This window comes from Humulus lupulus, chromosome 4, assembly GCF_963169125.1.
Source record: "Humulus lupulus chromosome 4, drHumLupu1.1, whole genome shotgun sequence".
In the NCBI taxonomy this organism is placed as follows: domain Eukaryota; kingdom Viridiplantae; phylum Streptophyta; class Magnoliopsida; order Rosales; family Cannabaceae; genus Humulus; species Humulus lupulus.
Window position 1 is genome coordinate 214,768,361 of NC_084796.1, and position 10,750 is coordinate 214,779,110.

Genomic DNA, 10,750 nt, shown 5'->3' on the forward strand with positions numbered 1-10,750 from the left:
TAAACCTTGGCACACTCTGATACCAAGTTGTAATGCCCTGGATACCCCAAGACAGTTACAGTGAACTTTGAACTGTGATTTAACTCACTAATCGAGTTCTTTGGTTAAAAACGTGCTTCTAGGTGTCACTAAAAGGAGAAGGTGGAAAGCCAATCAAAAGGGAAAGGATATATTTTATTTAAAACATAAAACTGTTCATGGGCCCATAAAAACGTTTACAAGTTATTTACAATGCAAAATGGTCATTACAGTATAAAATTTACAACCTACCGATCTAAGCGGACAAAATAGGGTAAACCCCCTAGTTCCCCTAAGAACTCCTTAGCCGTGGTGGTCAAGCGGCCGCATATGTACACATCACCACCTAAGCTATCCACTCAAGGCTGGGTGAACTTTTCTTTCCCTTTACCTGCACCACATAGCACCCATGAGCCAAATCCCAGCAAGAAAACTCAATATTGCAAGAATATAATATCAAACGATGATCATAATAATCATTCAGGACTTTTAGTCCAAAGTAGAGGAGTGATAGTTGTAAAAGTCACAAAGGTGGGTTCCGTTCCCCTTACAAATAAGTGATCATTTCACTAGCTTAAACAAGGTAGGTATCTGATGAGATAGTCACCAACATAAACCTACCGAGAGACCATAGAGTCACTAACGTGGGATTATGTTCCCTTAGCCATGTGACAAAACAGTCACCTAGGCCTTTGGCCTTAGCTCTAAGTAACTAGTCATAGACTAGACAAGCGCTTATAATTTTCATCGATCTTAGGGTCAGTCCAGCATTAATACTCCATATGAGTCATTCAATGCCAATGTCAATTAGATCTAATCTTTTATCGGCTCTGCATTCTTGATGCATATGCCGTTTCTGACTCTTAGGTCAGTTACACGCGACCAATGTCAATTCTGATTAATCAGTGCCATACACAAGTAAGCAAGATTTGCTAAGCATTTAATATGCAATCAATGTCCACATTTAACAATCAACATGCCTCTATATTGGCCATGCATGTCATATACATAGGGTGCAGTTTTCTTACCTCGGGTTAGAGCGAGAAATAGTAAAAGAACAACCCTTAAGAACGATCTGACTTTTAGTTTCTTAGCGGTCACCTAGTCATAACCAATTGGAATCCATCAATAAATGAGTAACAAAGGTTCTCAAACCAAGACCTAGCCTCCGGGACATCGAATCCTACTAAACCGGGTAGTAGGAACGATCCCGAGGCCTAAGACTTGAGTTCCCATGATCAAAACATTTATTTGGCCACAAAAACCCTCAAGCATCGCACCCTGCCTCCCCAAGCGCCGCGACCCTCAGCCAAAACAGAGGCACCCACCTCAAGCACCTGCCCCAAGTGCCACGACCCTCAGGCCCTCCAGCACCACCCTTCCTCTTCAATGAACTTGGGTCGCGGCGCTCTAGAACAAAGTCGTGGGCCAACCTGAAGCTCAGCCAAAACCCTTGTTTTTTTTTTTTCCTTCGAACTCATTCTAAAACCTCATTAAAACTCCCCCAACATCACCAATTGTTACTACAATTTATCCAACATACAAGCATCAAAACCTAAGTAAATTTCTTCAAAATCTTCCATTGATTCTCAACTAAACACTTCAAATTTCTCAACTGAAAACCATTAGAAAAAACATAGTATAGCTAAATTTTCATGGATGAATTCTTACCTCAAGCTGGATTTAAGTCCTCTTCAATGGATGAACTAAAATCCTAAGCTCCAAACTTTGATTTCCTAGCTTGGTTCTTCAAATTGGGGTTCAAAAATTCCAAAGGAGGAAGGAGGAGGATGATGATCGTGAGAAGGGATGAGGAAGTTATGTTTTGGTAAGCTTGTACAGTCTACATGCTTGGCATATATCTTAGGAGTGAAAAGACTATTTTGCTCCTAGGTCATTTAAAGGTTTCTAAAGACTCCCAAGGGTAAAACCGTCCTTTTCCACCTATTTCGTTAATCATAATTAACACCCTCCAATTCCTGTTACTCTCGATATTCTCAAATACCAATAATTCATATCTCATTACCCTTTTAATTCCTGGCAACGCTCTAATCACCAAATTACCCCGAGACTCACCCCGAGCCTCACCCCGAGCCTCGAACTTAATCTCGTTATTACTAAACTGCTAATCTACACTCAAAGATCGTCTCATGCCGAATAGCTTGAACAAATCCACACTATAATGTGGCCTCAACAATAGATCACCGACATGCATACAGATATACAATTACGCCCTCAACGGGCCAAATTACCAAAATACCCCTATGATGAAATGTGGACCCACATGCATGCATTTAACATCGTATTATAATATAATTCACATAAACATGCATATAATATTTTGATGTCATAATAAATCAATTATGGCCCTCCCGACCTACTAATCCAATCATTAAACCACATTAGGTATTTTGGGGCATTACAGTTAAGGTACGGGGGCTATCCTACGAACTTCTCGGAAGAGTCCACTCCGAATCAGATCTGAGATCACCAAGAATTTGAAAAACCCTGATCAGGAACAAATAGGAAGGATTTTTGCTATAAATTTTTCCTAACCTGGCCTATTACCGCTTGTCCAGGAACAGTTCGAACCTGAGGGGATCTGGGACAGCCCAGACAACTTTTTTTTCTCTCCTACTCTAATGCACCCAGAGCCACCCTAAATGGAGGCACATGCTCTAGCAACCTTATAGTTATAAAGGAAACATAACGATATGATAAACGCGAGGAAACAAAAGCAAAAGTTAGGAAAGCTTACTGGAAAAGGTTGGTCGTGAAGAATGGCATATTTCCAGTGATAGTGACGGAAAAATCACAGTCTTGAACAAGTGAAGGCGACACAAAAGTTCGTCTAGTAGGCAAGTCGAGGTCGTCCTTTCAGGCAAGGGTGCGGAGATCAGACACGTTGGGAATAAACGACGGTGAATTTCGTCGATGAGCTCAGACATAAAAGGTCCCCTGTGCGATTTAATTCTGAGAGTGTAAAGCTTTTAAATGAAAATCTAAAGGTATTTATAAGAACCGAAAGGTTGTTTTTGATCTAACGGTTCGGCGCGATCCCACCCATCGGACGGTCCCAGATGGTGCAGGGACATTAATTAGGCTACTCGAGTATCGGGTCACGGTTACCCAAAGGTGCGATCTGCGCTGCCCCGATCCAATGGCCCACGGGAAGAGCATCTCAAAGGTCATCCCATCCAACAATCCTCTTTAACGCAGAGATAATAAAAAGGTCGTTCGTGTGGATGGGACGCTTCGAAATTCGCGCTGATGTATGACTGCCAACACGGTAACCAATAGAATATCTTCTAACCCGTCAAATTCGAGTGCCATCGATGCACCAATTACAAGAGGACACATATGCACATCATGATGAAGCACAAAGAACAGGAGGCATCTAAATGGCCCTGAAGTGAATGAACTGGGGCTCTGGTAAACAAACCTGGATCCTAGTAAATGGACCGGGCTTCTAGGATTCGATCAGGGACGCTGATACAGGCGCTCACTCCACAAGCTTTCGGCAAGCAATTCCCCACGGCAATGGACCCGTCGCCTTGGAAATAAACTGGGATGTATAGAACTGATCCATGAAGGCAACGAGCCTCCACCGTGCAAGCACAGATGAAGGCTTGGGGGTAATTGTTATCCCCGTTTCTCCCTAAGTGTACGAATCCACATTCTGAGTTTATGGGTCACCCTGTAGGGACTTAAAGCCCAGATCAGGCCCAGTAGACAAAGACGGAACAAACATTGGCAACCCAAGTCTCGGTAAAACCCAAAGGGCATTCGAGAATAGAAGCCAGAACCATCACCTTGGCATGTTGCATACTCCTGGGGTCGCGTCCTCCAGTGCCTCCTGGGATGCAATGAAGAGGTTGTGACTCCCAAGTCCGAGATTAGACCGGGACGATTGTGGATGAACCCGGGTCCTGGTAAACAAACCAGGACCTTGGTAAATAAAGAAGGATGTTGGTAAATGGACCTTGACCTGGTGGCCAGGTTGGGCGTGATAAAGTATCCCTGATACTGACATCACCCCAAGAAGTGTGGAGCCATGTCCCCATAGTTAACCTGCAGAAGAGGTTACACCGGGAATGTACGCCGTCGGTTCAGAACTGTACTGCCACTACTCTGACAGAACCTGTCCCCCGAATCTCCCTCGAAGCCCACGACACCCAGACTGAAGCAGCATTCTGTCGTGAGCCTTATAGTATGGTTTCGTTTGGGATGGCCCAATGGGCCTTGGTTAGTGTGTTTTATATATTACAATCCTTTGTATTAAGCCTCCATCATAGAGCAAATAATATTTATACCCTTATTGGGCCCAGGTTAGTCCGACCTAAGCCCAGTGCACTCATTTGCCTATAAATATGAATAGTGGTGCACTGGGGAAAATGATCAAATTCTTTTCTGAGAAGCATACACTCTGCTCAAATTCAGAGAGTTCATTACTTAAGCTCCTAAAAAGCTTTAATACAATTGGCTCGTGGACTAAGGCTCTCTATCACCCCAACCACGTAAAACTCCTTTAACGATAATCTTTATTTATTACTTTCTAAGCTCTCTTATCTTTGATAATTCTAGTTTCTGAAAAACTCGGTAAACATATATATATATACAAAAAGTTATACTCATGCGGGTTCAGAGAGAGAGAGGGAATGCAAGGCAATGCCAAGCCCCAAAACCAAAATGTGGTTTGGCCTGAACCTGATCAAACTTGTATTTCTATTATCAAAAAATAATTTTAAAAGGATAGAGAATATATGAACATATATACAAACTAATGTATAACTTCCTAACATCTAATTACTACTATACTCAGGGCTTACCAAGATTCAAATATGTCATTAGAGTAAAAATAACAGTGTATGAGGTAACTGAGGAATTATGTCAAACAGTTTATGGGCACACGAGTTCTATCCACCTTCCAAACTATATAAGCACACTTTATCATAACATTATGAAACATATTTTTACTACTCCAACTACAAATGAGAGTGATACATATATAACAGAGCATCGTAAGAAATTGGACATTCCAAGCATAAAAGGCTTGATAAGACGCTAACTAAATTTGAACATATATATACAGAGAAACTATAGATCACTATTATCATGATTGCAATGTTAAAATTAGCTAAGAGAAAATGATCATGAATCAATCAATTAGGGATGAAAAATGAAAAGATAAATTAAAGGCAGGAAAATATATACCTAGATTGAGGATTAGGTTTAACTTGGAGAAAGAGATAGGAGAAATAACAGAATTGAAGTTGGGAAAGTACTTACCCATGTCAATGAGAGCTTCAGAACAAGAGTGATCATGAGAAATGAACAGCCGACCAGAGAAATGGGAGAGAGACGAAGATGGGGAGAAATAGGAGACAGATGAAATGAAAGCTTGTAGTGACTTGTGAGAGAAAGAGAGATAGCTGTGAGAGAAGAAAGAGAGAACTCTGAGAGAAAGAGAGATAGTTCTAAGAGAAAGAGATAACTTAGAGCAGTATATATCACAACCCTTCAATTGATCTAATGGTTAAAAAAAAGGTCTCCACGGGTGCAGACGTTTTAAGGGCTACACATGAGCAATACCCTATATATATCATAAATAGAATTTGTTTTCATAGAAGAAGTTGCTTTTAATAACAAAGTAGTTGCTCATAAAGACAACCAAATAAGAGGATTAGGCTCTCCAACCATTGTTCACTAAACCAAAACAGTTACAAAAGGGAAATTTTAGAAATGATTCATTAAATGGGGTCCTATAACAAAATTATTCTAGCTTATGTGAACATAACCCTTTTATCCAGTATTCTCATTATTTCCTAAAATGTCCTTAACATATGAAAGACCCTTTCATTTCTGATTTTGTCTTCTCTCTCTCTCTCTCTCTCTCGTCCAAGCTCACCCTCACCCAAGCTCCCATTTCTTATAATTCTAAGATCTCACTAAAAAAAAATAAGGCAGCCATCAAGATTGAATCGATCCCGTCGAGCTTTTAAGGTTGTGTATTGGGAAAGATTGAATATTATAAAGGCAAAACAACACTTTGGGTTTCGGATCTATAGGCAAAAAAATTATGGGTAAGTATATTTTCTGTAAATGTAGTTATTAAGCTTGTTTATTTACATTGCCTTAACTATTTCGAACAGATCTAAGTCTACATTTTGGATTTATTTTATTGTTTCATGGTCGGATTAGAACTGAGTTTTTTAGGGCTTTTTTGTGGGTTCTTTGTCTGCCTCGACGAGTTTCGATGAAACTCGACATGCCTTGATGGCTTTATAACAATGGAGCCCTGATGGTCCTTGATGGACGTCAACATGCCTCGATGGATGTTACAAATGGACCACCTCGATTAGCCTCGATTGTCCTCGATGGACCTTGATAAGGACCCAAAGTGTCCTATAGATGACCACCTCGACTAACGTCAATGGTCCTCGATGGACCTCGACATGTAGACAAAAATTCCCACACTTGGCCACCTCGATTAGACTCGATGATCCTCGATGGACCTCTATTTGATTCAATTCATGGCCACCTCGATGAGACACGATGGTCCTCAATGGACCTCGACAGAACTCGATTAAATCGATCGAACTTAATATTTTGCAGTTTTTTATGTTATTAAATTTGGACCTTTTGTTTTTTGTCAATACAGATTCGACTGTTTCTATATTTGTTGCATACAATAGTGTTTGGGAATTGGAATATAATGATTGGATTTTTCAGGATGCTGAAAATCAAGTTCTCCCTTTGGAGAAGAGTGTGACGTACGAGCAACTAGTTGAAATTTTGTATGATGGGCTTGAAGTGGATAAATGTGTGTACGACTTGAAACTTGAGGTCCCGTACACATGCCTCTCACAACTCTTCAAACCTATCGTTTTGAAAAATGATAGGCCTATTCGTCCATTCATGGACTTAAGATCAAAATTTGTTGAGAAGATGATTCCTCTATGCATAACATTGGTTAAAAAGGATTGTTTAGGAATTGCTTCTGTAATGCCCCAAATTTCCTAATAAGGTTTAGGACCTTGATTAGGAGGCCGGGAGGGCCATAATTGATTTATTATGGTATTTAATGATTATATGCATGTTTATGTGAATTATATTATTATATGATGGTGAATGCATGCATATGGGCTCATATTTTAATTGCAAGAGGATTTTGGTAATTTGGCCATTGGGGGCGTGATTGTGTAATTTCATGCATATGGGTGAATTATAATTTTACCACATCATATGTGGATTGGTTCGAGCCATTCGGCATGAGACGATCATGGGAATGCAAGTGTTTGGTCTAGTCATAACGGGTTTAGTTAGAGGCTCGGGGTGAGCCTCGGGGTCATTTTGATGATTAGAACATTACCAGGAATTAAAGGGTAATGGGGTATGATTTATTGGCATTTGAGAATGTTGAGATTAGCGGGAATTGGAGAGCGTTAATTATAATTAACGGTATAGGCTGGAAATGACGAATTTACCCTTGGGAGTGTTTAGAAGCTTTTAAATTGGCCTAGGGGCATTATGGTCTTTTGACCTTAAGGATTTATATCAGCTTTGGGGCTTAGAAGGTTGTGGAAACAGAGCCAAAATAGAGACATCCCTCCTCCTTCCCGTACGTTACTTCTCTCCATTTTCTTCTTTGGTGTTCTTGAGCTCAAGGTGGGATATTAAGCTAGGGAACTTAAAGGCTGAGGTTGTGGACTTAGTTCAGCTGTTGAGGGAGGTTCAAAGCTGGTTTCAAGGTGAGTTCTAGTCACTAAATTCAGGCTGTGCTCTGTTTTCCTTTTGGTTTTCAGCTTACGGTTTTTGATGTAGAAGGTGGGAATCAAGGGGAGTTTTTCTGTATGTTTGGTTGGGTTTTGATGAGGGTGAGTTGTGGGTGATGTTGGAGGTTTAAATGAGTGTTTGGAAGAGGTTTTGGGTTGATTTGAAGGGCTGGTTTGAGGGGAAAAACACAGGGGGAAAATTGAGTTCATGTGCTGAGTTTTGGCTAATCTGGGCTGGGAGCCGCGGCGCAGCTGTGGTGCGCCGCGGCCCTTGGCGTCTGGCAGGGAGGCCCTCTCTGTCTGGAGGGTGCGCCGCGGCGCAGCTGGGGAGGGCCGCGGACCTTAAGGTCATTTTAGCCGAAAAGATGTTTTTAGCTTGGGGATTCAAACCTAAGGCCACTACAACAATTTTTCTCAAATATTACATTAAAATATAGCATAATTTTAGAAGTGCTATTGATAGGGAGACTTGGAGAAAAAAAGACCCGGGGAAAAAAAAATTAGGCGGCAAACACTTTTTGCCGCCTGAAATTGACAAAAGAGAACCGAAAAAAAAACTTATCCCTAATCTTTCAGTGCCTCTCTCTCTCTCAAATCCCTAATCTCTACCAGCGTGCCTCTCTCTCGCTCTCTCTCTACCAGTGTGCCTCTCTCTCGCTCAAATCCCTAATCTCTACCAGTCTTTCTCTCATTGCATTCAGTCTCAAATCCCTAATCTCTCAGTGCATTCAGTCTTTCTCTCGTTCGCTCTCCCTTGCTCTTTCTCTCTTTCGCTCTCTCACATTCTCTCAGCTTTCTAACCCTCGCGCCATTGAACCACACCACAACCACACCTTGCTGAAGCCTCCCTCACGCCGGTACTCACGCAACTGAAGCATTTGTGAGAAATGGGCTTCTTTCTTTTATCTCTAATTATTATTAACTCTAACTGTTTTTTTTTTCTTCTTGGCAGTTTCCAAAATAGGAGGCAAATTTTGGTTGGCATGACCATGAGTTTTGCTGGGTTTTCGTGTAATCCAATTTTGTCCAATGCATTTGCAGAGACCGGTATCATTGCCTTCCCTTCTTCAAAGTTACCATTTTTAGTTCTTATTCTAAAGTGGGTATTGGGTTATTCTTACAGAAGTGGCAGAGGGTTTTCGTATCTACACTGATGATGTAAACAAGTTCAAGATATCTGTACCAAAAGGTGAGCTGAAAATGGCTGCCTTTTCAGTTCAGCTTGTGTTGTGTATAATTTCAATTATTTGCTTTTTGTAGGGTGGTCATTGGCTGCAAGTGAGCCTGATGGGTTCAAATCCGTCACTGCTTTCTACCCAGAAGGGAACACTAGCCCCAACGGTATGAATTGTAGTTTTCTTCCTTCACCAACTGATTGATCTCTATGTGTTTGATAAAATGCCTCAATGGGGTTTGGTTTGGTTTCATTTTTCACCACTACCAGTGAGCGTTGTGATTACGGGGCTTGGTCCGGATTTCACCAAGATAGAATCATTCGGCAAAGTTGATGAGTTGCTGAGACTGTGGTGGGCTTCCTCAAATTCTGCCAAGTAGTTACATTTTTTTTTTATTATTATTATTTATTTTCCTTTCTTAAACTCAATTTGTAATCTTTAGGAACAGGTGAGTGGATTGGACAGGAGCTGGCAAAGACCACCAGGTGTGGAAGCCAAACTTATCAACAGTAAATCTTTTTCATATGCTTACTTCTCCTTCGCCTTAGGTTTTTCTGACTGAGACTGTTCATTTTTCTTATTCCTTCTCTGGGTTTTGAAAATTAAAAAAAAATAAGAGAAATGGGAAGAGGTAGGGTTGAGATGAAGCGGATCGAGAACAAGATCAGCAGACAAGTAACGTTCTCAAAGCGACGGTCGGGATTGTTGAAGAAAGCTCATGAGATCTCTGTGCTTTGTGATGCAGATGTCGCTTTGATTGTTTTCTCCACCAAAGGAAAGCTCTTTGAGTTTTCTTCTGATTCCAGGTATCCCCCACACCCCATTGTATATACTTCATTTTTCTCTTAGTTTACCTTAACATTATTTATACTTATTAGTATATGTACCTGTATATTATGCTTACAGAAAAAAGAAATATAAATATACATGGTTGGTTTCCTTTTCTAATTTGATCAGAAATAACTATGTATACATATATTTTTTTTTTCGTAAACTGCATATTATATTTTATTTTGACTGTTTGGCCCCAGCATTAAGCAAACAAAAACAAAAATTATCAATTTTTTCTCAAATCTGTCAGTCATGTTGTCCTACAGTCTAAAAACACCGTGATCTTTCCCTGTGTGTGTCTATATGTTTTTTTTTCTGAATGTATAAAATGTTGTGGAAGCCAAACTTATTTACAGGGTGTTGCAATGCTTCAGTAGTCTAATGCAAATTCTACATCCCAAAATCAGATGCAATTTGTGACTTAATATGATTTTCATTTACATATAATCCAACTTAAACGTTTTTTATCCAATTTTTCGTTACCTTAACAATCTAAAGATGAAAGTTTATGTTTTTGGCTCTTATGATTATGGTTTTTCCCTAAACACCAACTATGTGAATTTTTATTTATTGATTGAATCAGTCTTTCTATTTTTTTTTCAGTGTATTTTGTGATGTTTGTCTAAGTATACCCTGCCATTGCTATATTTTTGGGGCAGTTCCTTATGTTTGTTTTTCCCAGAGTTGTTTGATTATGAGATAAAGGGTTTTAATCAATTTCTTGAGCAAGGAGGTGTTTTAAGCAGTTTTAAGCGATACAATTAGTCCCATATTGATTGTTATGAGACAAACAAATGTATTTTGAATCTAACAAGGAAAGAAAAACCATTTCGTATGGATGTTGATGTTGAAACCAATTATATTATATTGTATCCTTTGAAATAAACTATGAATTATATTGCTGTCATGACTCCTCTGATATGTTTCTCAGTGTTTATGGACAGCATACAT

The 10,750-nt window shown here is 39.9% G+C and overlaps 1 protein-coding gene across 1 annotated transcript; it reads left to right on the plus strand.

Annotated features, from left to right (window-relative positions):
- The first annotated feature begins 8,750 nt into the window (after positions 1–8,750).
- LOC133829400 (psbP domain-containing protein 3, chloroplastic-like) lies at positions 8,751–9,828 on the plus strand. The gene is made up of 3 exons (XM_062259159.1): positions 8,751–8,840; positions 8,917–8,982; positions 9,054–9,828. The coding sequence occupies exons 1-3, from the start codon at positions 8,777–8,779 to the stop codon at positions 9,170–9,172; spliced, it is 249 nt and encodes an 82-aa protein (XP_062115143.1). The 5' UTR covers positions 8,751–8,776; the 3' UTR covers positions 9,173–9,828.
- Positions 9,829–10,750: the final 922 nt, after the last annotated feature.

What these genes read in the sequence shown, in the direction of transcription:
- LOC133829400 (XM_062259159.1), top strand. Translation starts at nt 8,777, where the DNA reads ATGACCATGAGTTTTGCTGGGTTTTCGTGTAATCCAATTTTGTCCAAT. An exon ending in CAATGCATTTGCAGAGACCG is followed by an intron (nt 8,841 to 8,916) that starts GTATCATTGCCT and finishes TTATTCTTACAG; the next exon opens with AAGTGGCAGAGGGTTTTCGT. An exon ending in CAAGATATCTGTACCAAAAG is followed by an intron (nt 8,983 to 9,053) that starts GTGAGCTGAAAA and finishes TGCTTTTTGTAG; the next exon opens with GGTGGTCATTGGCTGCAAGT.